The sequence below is a fragment of the Sinocyclocheilus grahami genome, unplaced genomic scaffold, assembly GCF_001515645.1.
Source record: "Sinocyclocheilus grahami isolate Dianchi unplaced genomic scaffold, SAMN03320097.WGS_v1.1 scaffold382.1, whole genome shotgun sequence".
NCBI lineage: Eukaryota > Metazoa > Chordata > Actinopteri > Cypriniformes > Cyprinidae > Sinocyclocheilus > Sinocyclocheilus grahami.
Genome location: NW_015505561.1, coordinates 275,774 through 299,153, shown reverse-complemented (window position 1 = coordinate 299,153; position 23,380 = coordinate 275,774). Strand labels below are relative to the sequence as shown.

The 23,380-nt window shown below is 36.8% G+C and overlaps 1 protein-coding gene across 1 annotated transcript in view; it reads left to right on the top strand.

Moving 5' to 3' along the window:
• The window catches only part of ephb1 (EPH receptor B1), a 262,922-nt gene that overhangs the window by 200,647 nt on the left and 38,895 nt on the right, over nucleotides 1–23,380 (top strand). The window contains exon 6 of the mRNA XM_016231011.1: nucleotides 9,837–9,961. Within this exon, the coding sequence (XP_016086497.1) occupies nucleotides 9,837–9,961 (125 nt within the window). The remainder of the gene's footprint in view (nucleotides 1–9,836; nucleotides 9,962–23,380) is intronic.

Sequence of the window (23,380 nt, the reverse complement as noted above, 5' to 3'; positions counted from 1 at the left end):
TCAGATTCGGGATAAAGCGTCAGCAATGACATTATCCTTACCACGGATGTGCCGTATGTCTAATTCAAAAGTCTGTAAAAACAGACTCCATCGCATCAGACGTTGATTGTTATTTTTCATCCGATTAATGAAAAGTAAGGGATTGTGATCCATGTAGACTAACTGAACCAATATAAACATCAAAATGTTGAAGAGCAAGGACAAGGGCGAGTGCCTCCTTCTCGATGGTGGAATAACCTTGTTGATGTTTGTTAAATTTACGCGAAAAATAACAAACAGGATGCTCAAAACCAGCCAAATCTAATTGTAGAAGGACAGCTCCTGCACCAGTGTCACTTGCATCAACAGCAAGAAGAAACGAAGTGGAAAAATCCGGGGCAGATAAAACAGGGGAATGAACCAGAAGTGCTTTCATTTTCTCAAAAACTGACGGTCTTCAGACCATTTAAATGGTACTTTTGGACTGAGAAGGTCAGTTAAGGATGAAGCAACAACAGAAAAATATCTGCAGAAATTTCGATAAAATCCCACCATACCCAAAAATCAGCGACGTTCCAGACGCATAGTGGGCACGGGGAAACGAGTGATTGCCTCCACCTTAGATTCAACAAGACAAACTTGTCCACCACCAACAACTTTCCCTAGATAAGTCCCTGTTGCTCGACCGAATTCGCATTTTGCCAAATTAACCGTGAGATTGGCACTAGACAACCGATCAGACAAAGTCTCAAGTTGCAATACATGTTCTGGCCAAGACGCGCTGTAAAGAACCAGGTCATCCAAATACGCATCAACATTTTTCATGCCCTCAATGACACGATTTACCAGTCTCTGAAAAGTTGCCGGTGCATTTCGAAGACCAAAAGCCATCACTGTATAATTCAGAAAATTATCAGGTGTAACAAACGCGGAAATCTCTTTCGCACGAGCCGTCAAAGGCACCTGCCAGTAACCTTTGAGCAGATCGATCTTGGTAACGAAAGCGGCGTTTCCAACACAATCCACGCAGTCTTCCATACGAGGCAACGAATAACTATCATCTGGTTTTGTAATAGCATTAACGCGTCTAAAATCAGTACAGAAACGAAACGTGTTGTCTGACTTTTTAACCAGCAAACAGGGTGAACTCCAAGGACTAAAACTCGGCTCAGCAATGTTATTTTCGAGCTGAATTCGCTTCCCTGGCTTTCTGGGTGGTAACAACTGGAAGTGCAATGTTGGATATGCAGCTGATTCAAAGCCTGTTTAAACACACGTGACATAAAATCCGTTCCTTGGTCCGATTGTACAGTGCGTGGAAGGCCAAACAATGAAAATAATTTGATTAGTGACTTCACAATCACTGGTGCTGTAATTCTCCGCAGAGGAATTGCCTCTGGAAAATGCGTAGACGTGCACATTATGGTAAGCAAATTGTGACGAGAGGGGCGGGACAGAGAGCCGTGGGAACGGAGCCTGCTGCCATCCACCATGATGGGGGTGAGCAGGGAACGGGGAACTCCTGCTGGCTGCCCGAACCCGGAGGAGCCGTCGCCGTCCACTGGGCGGCAGAGGAGTGTCGGGCCGTCCACTGAGGGCTGTCCAGTGCCGCCGTCTGGCATTGTGGAAGAGTTTACCCAGCTGGTGGAGGGCCGAGCGGCAGTGTGTCTGGGAACCGGAACAAGATTTTTTTTTTTTTTACATTTAAAGACTTTAATAAAATAAATAAACACAAAATAGCGCTACAGCCCCTCGCGGATGACTGTCACGCACAAACAGAACCAAAACACAAAATAAAGTCCAGGCCTGGTCCTCTCTCGTCCAACACTGTTGTCACTCCTTCTTTTATCCTTCCAGAGCTCCTCCATGGGACTCGAGACCGGTGAGTGGCGCAGGTGTCGTGCATTAGCAATTACCCCACCGGCCTCGCTCCATTCCCACGGCTCTCGGCCCCGCCCCTCTCATCACATAAATATTGATTACCAGACTTCGTATGAGGTAAGGGACCGACACAATCAACTATTACACACTCGAATGGTTCACCAATAGCTAGAATAGGAAGTAATGGTGCTGGTGAAATATTCTGGTTCGGTTTTCCAGTCACATGGCACACATGACAGCTTTTGCAATAGTTTGCTACATCACTCTTTAAGCCAGGCCAAACAAAATGTCGGAGTATGCGATCGTAGGTTTTATTAACTCCTAAATGACCGGCAAAAGGACTGTCATGCGCGAGATTCAACATTTCAGGTCGATATAAAGAAGGAACTACTATCTGCTTGACAACTTGCCATTCATCATCATCAGCAGTTGCAGTTGTTGGTCTCCATTTCCTCATCAACACGCCACATTCAAAGTATCCTTGAGATACTTGTTCAAGTTCCTCAACAGGAACAACAACTTCAAAGAGGGACGACATTGTTACATCCTTTCTCTGTTCATCAATAAGCTGCTCGCGTGACAGAGACAACTTGTATCTTTCAAATCAAAGTCCCACTCTCCTTCTAACTTAAGACTCTCATCTTTCAGTCTCTGTGCCATAGCGCGAGTAACAGCGCACGAAGGAAATACCTCAGGGTATTTCTGATTCAGTTCATCAGAAGTAGAACAGAGAAAGGGAACATCAGTTACCTCGGGGCTGGCAAAAACTTTCCCTCCCGCTAAGTCATTCCCTAAAATAAATGTGACATCTCGAACGGGAAGACATGGTCGCACACCAACAACAACGCGACCAGCAACAAGGGAGGAATCAATTTAAATTTCGCGCAAAGGCACGTTCACAAAGCCCATCTCGAACTCCTGTACGAAAACGCTTGAGCCAATAGAGCTCTTATTAGACAAAGGTAATGCTCCTTTCAGAATAAAACTCTGAGCAGCGCCAGTGTCACAGAGGATTTTAACTGGTTTTTGACAGTTAGAGCTACCTACCAAAGACACAAATCCATTCATAATGAACGGCACATACCCCTGTTCCTCACACATGTCAGCTTGCGAAGCTAACACCTCCAGTCCTTCCAACTGCGGAGAGGACATCAATAAACCTACTGGTTTTGGAACACTATTTTTCTTTTTCAACACATTACACTCTGCAATAATGTGTCCACGTTTCTTACAATAGAAACAAACCGGTGAAGACATGGACTTGGAACTCTCCACAGCTTTATCTGCTGACAAAGCAACCTCAAAATTACGCCTTGGAGACCGGCGACTACTGCTGTTGGGCGATGATTTTTGGGTAAAACTAAACACGTTCTTATGAGTAAGAACATATTCATCAGCCAAGGCAGCAGCAGCGGAACATTTAGGAACTTTCTGTTCGTTAATATAGGTTGCAACACGTTCAGGAAGACAGTTTTTAAATTCTTATAAAAGAATCAATTCGCGAAGTACTTCAAACGTTTTCACTTTCAAAGCAGCACACCAGCGATCAAACATTGATTCTTTTTCACGAATGAATTCAAAGCAGGTCTCAACATCTGATTTCCGATAATTGCGAAATTTTTGTCGGTAAGCCTCAGGAACCAACTCATACACCCTGAGAACAGCTCTCTTTACCCGTTCATAATCCAGGGACTCCTCAACAGATAAAGACGAGTAAGCCTCCTGAGCCCTACCCACAAACACGCACTGCAGCAACATGGGCCAGAATGTTTTCGGCCATTTCAAATTAGCCGCAACACGTTCAAACAGAGCAAAAAATGTATCCACCTCCTGCTCTCTAAAAGGCGGAACAATTTTAATATTGCGACTCACGTCAAACTCCCAAGCATCTGTTGCGCCCTTTTCGCGAGCTTTCAGCTCCAGTTCCTTAAGATGACAAGCTTGTTCCATCTCGAGTCAACTCGAGTTCGTGTTTTTCACGCTCCCATTCCTCTCTCTCCCTCAACAAGGCTCTCTCGTGCTCTTCAGCCTTTAACTCTAAACTTCTGACTTGCAGCGTAAGCTCATCTGAACTACCCTCAACGGATTCCGGATATTCTTCTAGTTTTTCATCCTCGCCAAAAACCCCTTGCTTATATATTGAATCAACTAGCAATATCTGAAGTTTGCGTTTAGACATTGTAATTCTAAAACTGACGTTATAATGAGCTGCGATTTTCATAAGGTCAGCTCTATTTATTTGAAATAATTCAGCTTGCCTAGGATTCGCAATAAATTCCATTAGGTTAAACATGTTTAGTAAGGCAGGTAAAAACAAAGCACGATGCAAGCCAATTAAATTCAAAAGGTCTGTGACTTAAAGTTACAAAGTAACAATAACGCGCGAGCAGATCAAACGATCAAACGAAGCCACGCAAAGAAACTATTTAATCCTTCAAACTATTAAAAATGGGACGAGCCCCCAAATATGTTACGGCCCAGAACCAAATTTGGCTCATTTAAATCACAATAGGCCTGGACCGAACATACAATAAATCACAGACGCTTGATATCATTTTTTTTAGTGCGTCCTCACCAAGTTTTAATCAAACTAAATTTTAAATAAAAAAATATCAGAACAGCACAGATCACAAGTTGCACAAATAGAAAAATATTTAACAAACACAAACATATATATATATAAATATAACAGCAAGCAGGTAGGGCAGTTAAGGATACAAAAACCCTGACTACACCTGGCCACCTGGAGAGATCTTACCTAGCTCCCGTGAAAAACAAACATACAGGTGAGTCTTGCAGGCCACTGCTTCCCTCGCTGAACTTACTAAATAACAAGAAGTGACTAAAAATAGTAGAAATCCCTGATGACGTCACTCCACTTTCGAGGATCCGGAAGAATTCCCCCGCTCACAACTCCACCTAAAGGCTAAGAAAAAAAAACATCACACCCGGAACAACTGCTCTACGTGCAGACCCACGTAACAGTGTGTTTACATAATTGTAGGCATTTCATTCAGTACAATGGTATATATCGAAGTGTTGTGGTATTGCAATCTGCACCATGGTACTACTACTGTACTTTTCTATAAGGCTACTCTCTTTTAATCTCTCGTTCAAAGCACAAACCACAATCGCTCTGTCGAGACCAAGCTCATAGACCAGTGGTTACAAAACCAATTACCAGCAAACACTGTTCCCATGAGCCACTACAGTAAACTCTGGAGAAGAACAGAACATAAACCAGCTGGAGAAGATGAGAGTTTTGAATCCATTCATATAAACAAGAGACATTCACACAGGAGATCAATAAATCTCCGATCAAGTGCGGAGGAAATTAATTTTGAAAGTTGCTCTGTGCTGTGATTGCTATAAGACTCACTTTATTTAATAGTAACGGCAGTGCAGCCATAAACAGAAACAGATCCTCTAGATTTGATTTGCATCAACTAACCACAGCAGACATGCTGTAAACATCATCACCAAAATGCAGAACGAACCGCTGACACTATGTTTTTGGTTAAAATTATTCTTTATTAGATTTATGTTTGTTGAATATGATATTGTGTTGGCAGAGGGCAAGGATCTGAGGTACACAAAATGAGTATGCTTGAGGAGAGAAAGAGTGAGACAGAAAAGTGTGGGGTGAGTTGTATTCAGCAGTCACTCAGGCAGGTTTATGGGTCTAGTACATACTATCAGTGTCTGGATGACAGTCACACCCTATCAATCTCTTCAATACTCTCTCGCTCTTTCTCTCACTGCCTGTATGTGTGTGTGTCTATGTATTTATGGCCAAGGGAAAGTGCAGAACCATCTTGTTCAGACTGATGGAGCAAGTGCAACCGTTTTGTAAAGTAACACCAACTTTTTAACAATGCCCAATCAGTTCCTGGTGGATAAAATGAAGACCTGAGGTCCGTTTGTCTCATTTAATGTCCTGTTTCAGATAAATGTACAATATTTCTCGATTTTAATTGATCTTCATTTTGATGAAACGATATTGATTCTTATCGATCTATGCAGTTTTCATTTGATGCATGAAAAAAAACTTCACTAAGCATTATTTGTAGCATGCTTCACCTCTAATAAATCACAGTAAGCTTTGTTACTTTTGATACGAAACAAAGTTAAAATCCTCAATTTTAAATTCTCAAATTTCGCAATTTTCTGTTCAATTTTATTACGAAATTCAAATAATACATACAGTTTTGGTGCTCTTTAATGTGGCATGACAGATAGCTATAGTCGCTGATCATCTGATCATCTCTTCCTCTTTGCTACAAGTTACAACACAAAAAGAACATTAATGAACAACAGAAGGAATGTTGAAAGATACACTACAACCAAAATATATTATGTCTGCAATCACTCAATCAGTGATTCAGCAGTGAAAAGAGGTCAATAAAACAGCTTGTAAACAATGTTGCGTAATATTACTTCTACCTCAGAAAAGCAGTTTAATGTAATATATTAATATTATAGTAATGTAACAACTTACAGGGTTTACTGTATAGTAGAGGTGCACCTATACTGAATTTCTCTGCCAATACCGATAGCCGATTATCCAGAATATCTGCAGATACCGATGCCGTTACTGACTGTTTGATTTTCTTAAGGAAAAAAATCTAATTTAACCAATGCTGTAAACTAAACGGGGAACCCTCTCATTTGGTACATGACTATAATATTAAAGGTTAAAATGAACAACAGAGCTATTATATTCAACTGCTATTTGTTTACAGATATCATAATTACACACAAATAAATATTGAAATGTCTGTATACAACTCAGTTGCACATAACATAGTCTTCTTAAATACCCGTCTTCATGCCAGATTTATTCAAACATACGTATATAATTATAAGTTATTGTCACAATAATTTTGACAGCCCTAAATTCAACACGAGATTTTATTATTTTCTGCCGCTTTTTGGTTGACAGGATATAATCGGCCCCTGGTCATGAAAAAAATTGCTTTTAACGGCCGATACTGATTACTGGCCGATACATTGGTGCATCTCTGGTTTACAGCATTATTTTTTTTTCCTTAAAGAAAAAATGACATACTATACATGATATAGCTGTAGCTCCACCCCTTTTCAGCACAGTGCTCATATTATTTTCTGCCGCTTTTTGGTTGACAGGATATAATCGGCCCCTGGTCATGAAAAAAATTGCTTTTAACGGCCGATACTGATTACTGGCCGATACATTGGTGCATCTCTGGTTTACAGCATAATTTTTTTTCCTTAAAGAAAAAATGACATACTATACATGATATAGCTGTAGCTCCACCCCTTTTCAGCACAGTGCTCGTTGTCTTCTGTCTTCCGTTTGCATTTCCACAGCATGAAGGTAAGATCTTTGCGGATTAATGAATGAACCGCTCATTTTAAAATCTTATGATCCTGTTTCTTATCACACCAATGCACACTTTTGTTAATTCTACAATAAGTAAGTGAATTGCTCTTCAACAGCAATGCTATAGAGCTACTGCAAAATCGGAAGGTTAAAGACAAAATTCTAAAGATGGCTGCACACTTGTTTCTGTGGCACATACGGTCTATGTCCAAATGAATCAATGCTGAATTGAAATTGGAATTGAATCAAATTGCAAGCTCATGAACCAAAATCAAATTAAATTGTGATGTTTGTGTCATTACTAGGAAATGCGGCATTTTGTTCCCTTAGTGAAAGAGCCGAGACCCGTGGAGAGTGGTGTGGTAGTTGTCTGGCTCAAGAAAATGTTGTTTAGAATTCATCTGCTGTATCTTGCTCTCTTGTCTTTTTTGCTTTGTCTCTCGCTTACGTGTGTTTGGCAGGGAGAGTGACTGTGATTTATGTTGAAGCAGTCGTCCTGTTGAGGACCAGAGGCAGAAAAGAAGAAGAGAGGAAGACATGTGGATGGTGGGAGATGAGTTGAAGGGGGAAGAGGGTGATGAGAGGAGAAGAGTCACAAATCTTTGTCATGATGGAGGATTCCTGCCAGCTGTGAGGACGAAACTGCTGAATTTTTGGCAGACACATGATAAATGCAAACACACATTCAACCAGCGTGGAGTGATACATATTCCGACTTTGAGAAGTATTAGATCAGACATTTACTCAGACATTTATACTAAGTTTCCCTGAAGCAAAGCAATGGCTGAATGCATGATCAACAACCAGGCAATTGTGCTGTAAGAAAGGAATGATTTCAATCCAGTCAAATTGTTCCAGATCAGGTTCTATCTTGCAAAATACAGTAAAAACAAATTAATTAATTAATTTGATAAAATATGATAAAATAAGATTTATATTAATAATATATATATATATATATATATATATATATATATATATATATATATATATGTGTGTGTGTGTATGTATGTTACACCAACTATTATATTTATCTTTTATATTTTGCAATTAATATTTTTATTTAACTTTTTTTAAATAAATGTATTTATATGTATTGTAATGTAAATATTATTATTATTATTATTTTCTAAATATGTAAAATGTGGCAGTGGGTGTACAGTAAAAATTGCAGGAAGAGTCTGTGTGTGTGTATTTATAAGGAAGGGGATTGGAGCTTCTGTTGTTCCTTAGATAAGAAAATTTAAAATTGATCACAAAGTTCTCTCTCTCTCTCACACACACACAGTGAGGCTGGTAATCTCAGTTTTGCTACACAATTTGTGGAATGGTAAATAACTGCTGTGTGTGTGTGTGTTCACACGTTTAGAAGGTGGATCCTCTCCCAACATGGAGATACAAAAACTGCAGAAAAGCAATTTCAACTCAGCCTCTCTGCAGCTGTGTGCGTGTGTGTGTGTGTGAGTGCACACTGCCAATAATTGCTAATGTGGAGCAAAGACGAACGAGAGAGCGAGAGAAAGATTCAGAGGCTGTGGTTCAGAGCAGGGTGACACTTTGCTTGAGTTACCATTTTAAAAGCATCAGATGGAAGTCTGGATGAAGTGTAGAGACAGTCTGAGAATGCTGGAGAAGATATTATATCAGTAGCCTGTGAGCATCTGTCTTGAATGTTCATATAAGGGTGTCTTATTCACAATGTTATATAGATTAAGTATATTTCTTTATATTTTAAAAGTATTGTAATTTGAGTATTTTAAAATATTTATTATATATTATTATTCATATTAAGTATTATTTATATTTTTTATTTAATTGTATAATATGTCATATTTAATTTATTTATTTTTACTTTTTTTATATTCTGATTGTTTGCAGTTATTTTTTTATTTACATTTATAATCGTGAGGACTGTAATCTAAATTCATTTTGATTAATATTACCACTGTTATTCAGCTTGGTAGTCTGTCATAGGTTTCTAATGATGGATTTATAAAACTTTAGTTTTAAGAATCTTCATTTTAACAGTCTTAATTTGTTTCCCTTGAGAGAGAAAGTAATAGGGAATGATTTGTCTGCTTTTGGTGTGTGTGTGTGTGTGTGTGATGTTTAGCAGGTGCGAATGTGTATCTGTGTGTAGTCGCTTGTGAGACATCCGTATGCTCACTTCAGTCTATTCACCCGTGAAAACAGGCTGTGTGTGATGTTACATCAGCTGAGCGTAGAGTTGTACCACTTTGACGAAGCAAAGGAGAACAGGAAGCAATGAGGGAGGGGGAGAGAGAGGGGGAATGAAATGGCCAGTGGGTTAATTTAGAGGCTGTGCATGTTCACTCAGGTGTGTCTTCCTTAAAGACAGAGAGGCCAGAAACACACTGTAGCCAATCAGAGCACTTGAACTGAATGGGCTTCCATTGCAAAGGGCACATTCTCACAAAGCTATTAAACAATGCCAATCAGCCTCTCATCTGACTCTTTCATCATACTGTGTGTGTGTGTGCGCGCTTCATTTCTGAAAGTGGCAGATCAATTCACTAGCTAAGTACACACAGCGGGGAAGATGGCTGTTTGGAATGATTTTTTTCACTTGGTTTTCCTTCTCTCTCTTTTGCAGCTCCGTCCATTGTTCCCATAATGCATCAGGTCAGTTCGACGATGAAAAGCATCACGTTGTCATGGCCCCAGCCTGAACAGCCCAATGGAATTATTCTCGATTACGAGCTACGTTACTATGAGAAGGTAAGACATGCAGGTTTGCGGCATTGGAGGAAAACTGCTTACTGCTCTTTTGTCTGGATTCTTCCTCAAGGTTTTTCCAATGTTCTTCACATGTCGAGTTTCATTTTAACACTTTTAATGCAAGATGCAATTGTGTCAAATTGAAGAAAGTGCAAGTCAAAGGTCCATTTCAGGACGTAGAATTGATTCATTTCATTGAACTAGTTGAAGATAACTTTGATTTTGGCAACTAGGAAATCTAGTTGCCAAAATTTGTTTGTGGTCATTTGTTTGTCCAAAAAAATGTTTTATCAGCTATTTCAGTGAAGGGACATCTCACAGACCCCGTTGTGATGTCATCATGATGAAGTGAGGTACAGTGGGTTGCTAGGTGACAGCATTGACGGGCGGGTGGTGGGGTTCACTTGTTTCGCTGGCCGGTTCTTGCAGAGAGATGCTGAAACACAGACCCTCTCACACCAATTACACTTAATGATTCCAGAGCCTCCCCTACTGCCACAGACACACACACGCGCGCTTCACAGATGTCACCCCTTTTAGAGACATCATGGCAGAGCATGACGGACACACAAAATAACGCACATATACACACTCTCGTTAGCAGTTATGCCTATATTCCCTGTCTGATGTTCCTTTGAAATGTTGCCGTCATATATATCAGTGGCATGCGGTGGTGTTTTAAAATGAGGAGGCAGTAGGCAGTAACAATTTGAACAATATTCTGGAAATATTTTTACAATAAGTTTTCATTAGTTAACATTAGTTAACTACTTTAGTTAACATGAACTAAGAATAAACAATAGCCTACTTCTACAGCATTTATTAATCTTAGTTAATATTAATTTCAACATTTACTAATGCATTATTAAAATCAAACGTTGTTTGTTAACATTAGTTTATGCACTGTGAACTAACAAATGTAAACAAAGATGAATAAATACATAAATGTTCATTGTTTGTTCATGTTAGTTAACACATTAAATTACACCTTATTGTAAAATGTTACCAATATTTTTTATTTGTGAACTGATGTTCAGCTGTTCTTTTTAATAGTCAACTTATTTTCGGGTCAGTGTCATAAAAGCTTTGTAAACACTGCAACAGACACTAAGATATATCTTTCGTTTCATCTCGCTGAATGCTCACTAAAAACAGTCACAGTCATCACGTTTTCAGACCATTTCAAGTTTTATTTTGACGTGACAAAGTAGTGGTATCTAAGTGGGAGAGTTGTTTACTTACTTTATAATTAGTCAATAACGCCATAATTTTCTTCATTCAGTCCGAGAGCCGGCACGAAAACAAGAGGCGGGATTTATCGCAGGAACCAATCACAACCGATCATATCCAATTATAGCTCTCACGTGACTTTCTCCCATTCATCTCAATGAGCCTCCAGAAAAGTCACAGCACGCTTTAGGGTCTCTGTAGAAAGTCTATGGAGCGAAGGGAAGCAAGCCTCTGCTGTAACTTTACCTGCGGGTGTCGCTGTTTGACAGTGTTACTTTATAAAAACGAGTGACTTTTAATGCCATATTTAGTAATATTTGCAATGTATGTTTGTAATATCGATTATTTTCTCATCCAATTTTTTGAGGAGACACTGCCTCCCTACGCCCCTGATATATCTCCACCTGGTTGTCTGGCATCATGTACTCGGCCAAGGTCTGATAAAACCACTTTCAAACACTATATTTTCCAGCCCTCCATACACATACAGACAGATCCGTATATTCAAAGATGTCTGTACATTATGAAGGGCTGTAGTAATATTCCACACACCGCTGTCATACAAACGCATTCAAATGACAGCCTTTACATCAGATATTCGAGATCAGCTTTTCTATAGTGCATTAGAAAAGTGGCCATAAGAAGTCAGGTTTAGAGTCAAGTAATCTGTTACTAATTATTAATATGTTGATTATTTTAGATTGTTGGATGGTTTTACTAATTAATTAGACTAAACAGACATACAGTACTCATTACTTATGTTCATAACATAAAACATAAGTTACCTGCTGTTGCTGTACTTCAGTCTCTGTGCATTAGTTTAATCTTGCTGTCAAATGCATGGACAGATTGTTTGATTTTTATATTGAGGTTGATATGGGTTTTTATATGGGCAAAACGTTTGGATTTTAAAGTCTGATTGGACACTTAATGTTTAAAAAAAATATATAAAAACGCATTTTATTTTATTTTGTGTTTATTTTTCCACCCAAATACTCCAGTCCTCAGTGTAATGAATATAAAGTTTGTATTTGAAATATAAATATTTTGTAACATTATAAATGTTTTACTGTCTCTTTTGATCAATTAAATGTGTCCTTGCCTAATAAAAGTATAAAAAAAATTTTTTAAATCGCACTTACCCCAAACTTTTAAACGGTAGTGTATACATGTGTGTGTATATATATTATTCATTGTTATTAATATTAATTATTCTAGAACATAATGGCCTAATGAAAGTGCATTACAATCATTGTGATTCACTTAATTTTATATCACCAGCAAAATAAATATATGATGAACACACAATATATCAACCTCAATTATCAGCCAAATCAAAGAAAGCACATTCATTTTTAGAAAATCATTATTTGGATTTTTTTTCTACTTTAAATTAAGCATTGTTAATTGAAAGCCTATTTTGCAAGTTGCTCTGCCCAGCACTGATTAGTAGAAACTGAAATTTGTGAACACATGCACTGACTTTTTTCTGTTCCATGTAATGACTGAAGTCTGCTAACATTGAAATGCTTATTTCTCTGGAGGACAAAACTTTGACTATTGTCTTTTCTGTAATGATGTTTGGCGAGATAAATTAATTGCGTCATGAAAATTGGTTTAATCAAAAGCTCAGGGATAATAATATCTATATCCGGGATAATTCTCTCCTCTCGACAATAGTTTACTCAAATGCAAATAGCACAAGTGCAGCACTTATTTCCTTATAAATATGCATGTCATATAATCATATGCTGATTTATAAAACAGGCTAGAAGGAAAAAGGTACTTCAGAATCAGACACTGTACAGAAAATATCATTAATTCAGCTGTCTTTTGAGCATGAAAACAGCGATGTGGAAAGCGCGTTACAGTGCTTGTTTGCGGTGCTTCAACCTCATCTGCTTTTTAACATCTTATAATTACAATTTCAATTGTGTTTTAACAAATTTATTTGAAATATTGGTTTTATAACAGGCTTTTAAAAGGTTGTTTACATGGTTTTGATTAGTAGAGTGTGTAAAGCAGCAGGATGATGGTGGAAAAGTGTTCAGACAGCAGTCGCAAAGTTGCAATGTTTATGAGCTTGTATTGGATTGCTTGATAACAGGCCACGCCTACTCTACAGCTCAATGAACCAATCAGTGACCAGTTATACTTGAAAAACCATATACGCTTAATATTTATTAGAATATATACAATTATTATTTATTTTTTTTAGTTTAGTTTTTAATAATAATAATAATTATTATTAGTTCAACAGTAGAAAATGCCTCCCATATATTTTGTGTTATGAATAATTTTATCATTTACTGTTTCAAAATATATAGACAATAAATTGGACATCAAGTGGCATCCCAACACAATATTTAACATGTATAACTATTTTATTTATTATTTTATTTTAATATTTAACACATTTAATGTTTAATGTAGTCTGGCTGTATTATTATTCTTATTCTTATTCTTATTCTTATTCTTTATTTACCAAATATTTACAAATATATATGTTTTTGTAAGTGTGACTGGTCTCTGATTGGTTGTCTGAGATGCAGAATGGGTGTGGCCTATTATCAAGCAATCCAATACAAACTCATATACCAGTTTGAGGAATCATGTTTGCAAATTATGTTTGGTGAAGTTAATGGTACAGAAATGACACACTTCGGCTGTAAAACTATAAAACCACCATTTAAAAAAAAATGGACAAGGAATGTGGTCATCTGTCAGATTATAAATAATGAAAAAGAACACCTGGTGAAGGAGTCATATGTGTGAATACATTATAATAGCTCGAGTCGATCTCCTTGCACTGCATCCGTCAAGATGAGACCAGCGTGATTCCACCCGAGGGTCTTTTTACGGTTCGGTTGACAGCAGGACTGGCAGATGCTTATTCTCTCAGCCACCGTGACAACCTGAGTCCATTTTTCAGACATGAGATCAAATTCAGTGGCTAAATCAGCACAAATATAAAAATGTGGTGGTGCACGCACACGCTGCAGGAGAGAACTGTGGGTACGATTTGAAGTTTCACCTCTGATTGAAGCCATCCTGCCATGCGATCGAGTTCCACAGCTGTACAACTTGCACAATTGGTGGCTGACTAAATACTTTTTTTCCCCACTGTATGTGATTATGTTTTACTGCGTCAGAAAGGCACTCTGACTCATGTTTCAGCAGCCGCAAAGCCAACATGAACGTGCGTGACTTAGTTTAGACTTCACAAATGAGATTCTTGTAACGTTATACATGCACAGAGACTCTGAATAAGCGAAACGGGGGAGTTTTATCTTTAGATTGTCTTTGATGTTCTCTGTACTTGTAAATGTTGAGTAAAGCAGACACTTGATTGCTTTTCTTGTCTAAATGTTCAGCTAGCGTACAGGTTGCTACAGCCCTGTTCATTATCTTTTCATAACTTCTTTGGTTATCAGTTTTTGGAAACATGTCTAATCTAAACCAGTGGTTCTCAACTGGTGGATCACAACCCAAAAATTTACCACAGAGTGACTTTTGTTGATGGGGTCATGGACAGGAGAAAGAAAAGTTAAGAAATAAATTCATTTTGAAATTTAAAGATATTTGTATTATTTTAGTTATAGAATTAGATGCTTCCCAAAAAAAGTTGTATATATAGGTTCATCATTTATTTTATCAAAATTAATAGAATTATCAATCATATACAATATAATACACTTAACATCAAGTGGTGACTCAACAGAATATCATATTTAATGTTTATTGTAGTTGTTTTGGTTCTTACATTGTTTGGTTTCCATTTCTGTTATTTCTATTATTATTATTATTATTATTATTATTATTATATAAATATTTATATTTTAAATGAAAGAGAATACTGTCCATTTTCTATTTTTTTAAAATATGTTTATCAATTATATTGCAATCAAATAATAATAATAATTATTATTATTATTATTATATTTACATATATTTGGTTATAAAAATGGTTATAAAAGATAAAAAGTAGGTTTAACAGTTATATTAGAATCAAATTATTATTATTAATAACAACAACAACAACAATGTATGATACCAACGAGATTACATTAAACATTAATTATAATAGGCCTACTGTTTTGCCTTGCCACTTGATAATCCAATGTTAATCTAAATCCAAAGCAAAACCTTCTGGGAACCACCAGTTTAAACAAATCTCTCCACTGTAACCATGTCTGGCTGTACTTCCTCACAAGTCCATGGAGGGGTTTCTGTATCTCACCTTTGCCGAGACACTCCACAGAGCATCCCGACTTCCTTCAAAAGAGCTGCAGGCTGCCCCAATATGGCTGTCAATTACCAGCAGAAGCTGTCACTTCCAGTAACATAGAAGGCTACGCTGCATCTCATACTAGCTGAGATAACTGCCTGGACCCGTATATATGTAGTGGTAGTTTTCTGGGACTCAGGGTTCACGAGTTTCTAACCTCAATCATCAAGGCTTATGGAGAACCACCGAAGCTCTGGCCCTGTGCCGCCACACTTCCTGTGTTCTCCTAAATGATGTAGTGTGCTCTGGTAAAATGAAGTCTGTGAGGTCTAAAATCAGCCACACTGAACTCTATAAGACCCTGTCCGGCATTTACAAACAGATATGGGATGGTAAGTTGCAATCTCATTAAAATGCCGGGTGCATCCGAGCAGTGCCATTAGTTGAATGTGACCGGGCTATTACAATCATCGCTTGCATAAAACACTCTCTAAAAGCCTCTAGGAAAAGACGGTTCCACTATCGCCATCATATTCTGTGGATTATTTACTACAGTAAAATGCGGCTCTCTAACCCAGAACCCTTCTAATGCTTTGAGATCAGGCACCTGCATGCTCTTACATCTCACCCAGGTCGTCTGTGCTGGTTATCTGAAAGCTGAGGGTCACAGCTTACCAATGTGCAACCATCAGCTTTAGCCCTTCTGTGCTAGCTTCTGTGCTGGAGTGTTAATCTGATCCGATGGAGGGTGTCTTTTAAAGCAGAGATCTTAAACACACATGACCTGATGGCCACTACACTGAAAAAAAAATGGTGTAGAAACAATTTTCACTTAGAAATGGCTACACTCGTAAGAAAAATGGCTCTAAACAGAACCAGAAAAGGGTTATTCGGCTTGTAACAATAGCAGAACCCTTTTTAGTGCTAAATAGAACCTTTTTTGTGGGGTTCCATATAGACCTTATTGGTTTTTATAAATAACCTTTTTAATGATAGTTTTTCATTAATATTACTATGTTAATGTCATTAATAATGCCATTAATTAGTATTATTATATGTTATTTATTAATATTGTTTTTTACTTCTCTGCCTGGTCTTATAATATCTTGAAGTGTCTCTTAGGGTTTTACATCAAATCAACAACAACAACATGTCAATTAGGTACTTTTTTAATGACATGAAATTGTAGCAAAAATGACAGTGTTCTAACAACAGTTAATAGCAGAATACATTGGACATTGAACATAACAATGGACATTGAACATAAATAAATGCTTAAAGAAATAAAACAAAATAGAACATCAAATAGTGTATTGAAGACCAAGCTCCAGTGAAATATCTTCACAATCCTCTATGATGCCTTTAAGTTAATCATTATGTGTGATTGAATGGCTGTTTCTCTCTGCAGATGATGAGGTTGTAGGATGTGACGGCATCTGAAATGCATAATTGAGTTTAGACTTACAATGTGTCTCCTTTCATTTGTTTGTGAAAACAATTGTTTATGAAGGGCAAAAGTAGTATATGAGCACTTCACAATGTTAAAAGGAAAACGTAATATAAAGTCAAGGGATAGCTGGGTGTGTTTATGCATAAACCCTAGTAATAAAAAAAAATCTAACAAAATGGACCAAAAATTCAATATCTTTGTTACTTAGTGAAGAAAAGGAGAGTATCCTTACCTGAATAGAGCTGGTCACACTTGCATGTTCTCTTAAACTAAGAAGAGAAAATACATAGGAAACCAATTAGCATTTGAAAGTTATAATTTATAGACATTTTAAGAAAGAAATTATTTACCTGTTGAGAGTGTGTTTTGGATGTTTGTGTAGTTGGATCTGTGTAGTAGGATCACTGAACTCCAGAAAATCAGTAATGAGGTGCTTTGTCTGTTACAGATTTGAAAAACCAAAGGGTGGGAATAAAGAACCCTAAACTCTAACATAAAGAACCATTTCAGCATGAAAGGGTTCTTCAGAGTGCTATGGCTCTAAATAAAACCATTACTGCATGTAAAGAACCTTTAAATAACCATCTTTTTTAGAGTGTAATAGATTTCACAAACAATTACAAATAAACAGCAAGTAACGCATTGAAATGTTGACATACATGCTCCAATAATCTGTTTTGTTATTATTGTTTTCAACTTTGAAAAATATATTTTTTACAGTGTTTATTAGGGTCTTTGTGTGTATGTGTGTGTGTGTGTGTGTGTGTAAAATACATTTATACAAATAAATGCTTGGTGCATTTCTGTATAAATTGTTCATAAATCTATTCTTATTGCTATCAGTTTAGTGTATGTGTGTGTGTGTGTGTGTGAGAGAGAGAGAGAGAGAGAGAGAGAGAGAGAGAGAAAATATATATGTATATGTGATAAATTAACACAATTCATCATGATAAATGATTCCCTGATATATTGAGGTTTAAAGTTTAGGTATGTAATATATTATAATCCGCTCCCCACCCCTCTCTCTCAAATTCAAATTCAAAATTGCTTTATTGGCATGACTGTAAAAAATACAGTTTTGCAAAAGCTTGGAATATATGTGGAGAAACATAATAATAACAATGAAAAGTCCACCCCTCCCCCTCTCTCTCTCTCTCAGTCCCTTTTCTCTGATCTCTGTCTCTCAGAGTTTCATGACACAGAAGATAACTTGTTTTTAAAAGGTCAGGGCTTCCATTAACTGCAATAAGTAGCTGCACGTGTGTGTGTGTGTGTGTGTGTGTGTGTGTTTGGTTACAGTCATGCAGTTGTGTGTGTGTGTGTGTGTTTTATTATGAGTCATCTCATATTGGCATCTTTAAAAATACATTATGCTTCATTCAGAATGTCTCTCAGTTAACATGCCAACATTAGTCTTCATAAACAAAACTACAATATTACATTTCTCTAATAGACCGCTTCATAACAAGCCCACACACTGCAAAATCATAATCCATAAAAGCCCACATACGCGGTTTAATCTCTGCCTACAGCACTCTGCATTTCTCCTGTGTTTGCTGCCACTTTTCCATTCTCTCTCTCTCTCTCTCTCTCTCTCATCTGCAGACACACTGAAAGTGATCAACACGTAAAACTAAATCCCTACCACACTTTGTAAACAGATTTGTTGATTTATAATGGAAGTGAGCTAGTCGCAACAAAACTAGACTGCTCTCGTTGTACTTTACAAATGATTATTTGACACAACAAAACTAGAATGCTCCCATTATAATCAACAAGTAATTCATTACAGTGATCTAGTTTTGAATTACTTCCATTTAATACTAGTAACAGAATTACTTCCATTTAATACTAGTGTATTATGAAAATGAATTTCATTTTCATTCAACGAATTGTAACTTCATTAAATGACTAAAACATTTTTTGTTGTTTTAAAATTGATTTTTGTTTTATCTTGTCAGCAAATAAATAATTATAATTGGAGTGATCTATAGTTTTGCCACATTAAATAATAACTTAGATTTCTCTGCTGATATATATATAAACTTAATTATACATTAATTATTATAAATGTAATTATTAATTATAAAAACTTAAGTATTACCATTTATTTGAATTCATTTTAGTATAATTTGGAATAAATTGTTAAATATAAGCAAGGCAAGTTTATTTCTATAGCACATTTTAACACAATGGTAATTCAAAGTGCTTTACATAAAAATGATTTAAAATAATCATAATATAATCACAACAGATGCATAAGAAATAAGAATAAGAATAATAAAAGCAGAATATAAAAATAATTAAATTTAAAGGTTATCCAGGCTGTAATTTGCTCACATTTAGCTCATTTTCGACTGTTATCCCGAAATTATCTCATGTAGCTCAGTTTGCAAGACGAAGAAGGAGAATTGGCTCGCAGATCCACAATTTCTCTCTCTCTTTCCTGTAGAACAACACTGCTGCTGATTAACAGCACACACTAGCTCTCTTTAGACGAGCAAAGATGGTTTATATAACAGGCTGTATGATAATGCAATTTAGCATATTAGAACGCACTTCTCGAGTTCTTCTACTAAATTGAGCATTCGTGTCCCCCTTGCACAAGTGTTGCACAATTTTGAGAATTTTCCTCCCCATTCACTTCTTCCTTTTGCGTGATTGCAGCTAAATATTTCTCTGAAGCTGTCAGTATTATGCGGCGTGCGTAGCAGGACGTGAAACCTAGATGTCAGTACAAAAGCGATGCTGTTATTAAAAAGATATGAAACCATGCACAAGGCCAATACAAGGTTTTGTTTCAGTTGAATGAATTCAATCTCGGCGATCTCTCCATGCTGCACTGAATGCAGAGTTGAACCCATAGCTCAACACATACAGTACCATCTCATAAGACTTGAGTGGATCTCAAAAACAATGTTCTGGGTAACCAGTGAGGTCTGTAATACCTTTCTAATAGCATTTCCATTCATCTTAATGCCATTTGCTCAGCTTGCACAGGACTAATTGTGTAGTTTAGGATCTGTTGTTATTTTTTTACATTTCAAAACATTTTTAATAAAATGTAAATAAAATAAATATAATTATGTTTTATTTTTCAATTTATATAAATATATTCATATTGTACCCCTTTAGAAGGGGCTGGTTCTCTGATGCATGGTGATTATAAGTTGTTTGATAGAGTTGTGAATGTGAACATTGTGATAAAAAGACAGTGTACCATGAAATAATGGCAACAAACATTGTAAGATATGTTCAGTTCAACGAGCCAGATTCATAAACAAAATACTTTTATAAACAGGTTCTTTATTGAATCAAAAATGTAAAGCATGAACGGTGTAGTCTGACTCATGAACAAATTACTAGTTGCTTTTAGTGAATTAGAAACATGTAACACAATTATCTGATTCACAAACAAATTACTCGTATGAACCAGTGCTATTTAATTAATCAAAACCATACATTTCAACCAGTTTACTCCAATCCACAAACAAATGTTTTTTGTGAACTAGTTCACAAACTAGGATCAACAACGTAAGATGCAATCAGTGCAGTCCGATTCACAAACGACTCCTATGAATCAGTTATTTTTAATGAATCAAAATTGTACATTTCAACCAGTGTAGTCCGATTCACAAACAAACGAATCTTATGAACCGGTTCTACTTAATTAATCAAAAACATACAGTGCAACCAGTGTAGTCTGATTCACAAACAATGACTCTTATGAACCGGTTCTAATTGAATTGTTTTGAATTATTGAATTGTGTTTGTTTTTTTTACCTAAACATACAACATGTCTAGTTTAGCTCGATTCCTGAAGCAAATCACACTGTTTTAATCGTAAAAAAAAAAAACTACCCCATAAACACTACCTTGTGTAATTTAATGTGCTATAAAAATTATTTTTCAACGCCGTAAATAAAACTAAGATTACTTCATTTTAAAGGGGTCATATGATGCTGCTAAAAAGAACATTATTTTGTGTATTTGGTGTAATGAAATGTGTTTATGCGGTTTAAGGTTAAAAAAACACATTATTTTCCACATACTGTACATTATTGTTTCTCCTCTATGCCCCGCCTTTCTGAAACGCGTACATTTTTACAAAGCTCATCGGTCTGAAAAGCAAGGTGTGCTGTGATTGGCCAGCTATCCAGTGCGTTACGATTGGCCGAATACCTCAAGCGTGTGACGGAAATGTTACGCCCCTAGCATATTGTGATGATGCCCTGTCAGGCCGGAGCGATGATTCAAAAACTTGAAAACCCATTATAAATGAAGCATTCGTTGCATCCAGTGGGGACATAATTATGGATTACAATGACTTGTACTGTTTCTTTATAATTATTTGTGAAATGTACGTACTTATTCATTATTTACCATTTTGATGTGAAAATTGTTTCAAAGTAAATCCTAAACCAATTTTTGATTCAGCCTTAGCAGAAAGAGTATATCTTGATAAATGCCCATATAAATCAAAATCAAGAACATAATCGAATCAGTGAATCAGCCTTAGCAGTAATGCAATTATACTCTCTATAAGTAATCTTCCCTAGTACAGTTTTTGTGTTTCATAGGTCTTACCAGGTGGTGTTGCCATCCTGCAAGCAGAGGTGGCATGTGCCACCCAATTGAGTGCTTTGCCACGGCCAGCCATGCCATGTTCACTGAAGGATGTTTGAGATGGTGTGTGTGTATGCGGTCCATGGTCCATTAACAGAAGGACTGATTTGACACCAGCCCCGTCCCCCTGTTTGTGTGATCATGTGTGTGTGTGTGTGTGTGTGTGGGACAGGCGACTCCCTTCAGCAGGACAGATTGCTTTGCTGGTCTATGGCGGTGACACCTGCCTCTTGCCAAAACAGACCCACTGCTCACTGAGGACCTGCTGAGAACCGTGTCTGTCTGCCCTGGCAGCCATTCCTATTGGCGGCCTGCCACAAGCCCCGCCTACTTTCCACACCATCTTGAGGTGGTAGAGGTTGGGAGGGACTTCCCATAATCCCCATTTGACTGACAGCGGGAGAAGGCCGCTCCTGAGGGAACAGTAGCCAGATCAACATGGAAAGTGAAGTGGCACACAGGCAAACACTGGCTATGTTCAGAATAGCACACTACCATATTTTGCATACTAATTTTGAAGTATGCAAAATATGTAAATTTTCTTTGTGTGTGTAACACCCGTAAGAGCTTTTTTTTCTTTTCTGTGGCACGAATGAACCAGAAGTAAGTTTTAGATTTTTAAAACAGTCTTAACACTAAGAAAAATAAATAAATTTAAGAACTGTTCACCGAAAGGTTCTTTGGCGAACCAAATATGGTTCTTTTATGGAGTGTAAGTGCAGTGTGCAGTAAGTGATATGCTAGTATTCTGAACATATTCACACTGAACATTTTTCAGTTTCTTTCAAAATAAATTGTTTGGGCACAATCAAAGACGACCCTGATAAGACGTAAGAAATCACAAACAGAATCTGAGAGTTGTTTATTTATTTATTTTTAAATCGTGTTAATTCGTTTCTCTCAGCACTGCATTTATTTAATCTCCAGAACAGTAGTGTTTCTGACAGGTTTTAAGGCAGATTGTGATCTGTGCGCTACACAAGGACAGTTGCAAATAATGTAAATTACATTTCGTTACTCTGGGTTAATAAACCCCACGAGGTAATTGGGCATGCACATTAAGTTGAAAACACTTTTTTTAATAACGGTTTATGCTTTTAAAGGTCTAGTTCACCCAAAGAAATCTTATAATTCAGCAAATATTAGTATGAATTTCAGTATGTTCCTCACACAAATGTATCATATGACTTAAACAAAACATAATAGCCATATAATATATAGTATTAAAATGCTTATATAGCGCACAAGTCATGTGGGCTACTTGTATGGTTTGACAGCATCCATCTTTTTCACTTTCATTGTTTTGAAAAGTGTAGTATGAATAATCCTTCCACAAAAAAAAAGTAAGTATATATTTGGAACAACATGAGGGTGGCACATCCAAGATGTAGAGGAGTTTGTCAGAATAGATTTGAAGTAATTTAGCATTCCATCACTTGCTCACCAATGGATCCTCTGCAGTGAATGGGTGCCGTCAGAATGAGAGTCCAAACAGATTATAAAAACATCACAATAATCCACACCAGTGAAAAGCTGCATTTTGTAAGAAACAAATCCATCATTAAGATGTTTTTAACTTCAAACTGTTGCTTCCTGCTGAAGTTCTCTTCCATAATATTGCTTTGTCCAGTAAAAAAGCAATCTTGTCTGAATTGGGAGAGAAACGCTGTTTGCAAGCAAAAATGGTCCACCCATATTCTAAACGCATATATTGGAAGTAATTTAGCATTCCATCACTTGCTCACCAATGGATCCTCTGCAGTGAATGGGTGCCGTCAGAATGAGAGTCCAAACAGATTATAAAAACATCACAATAATCCACACCAGTGAAAAGCTGCATTTTGTAAGAAACAAATCCATCATTAAGATGTTTTTAACTTCAAAC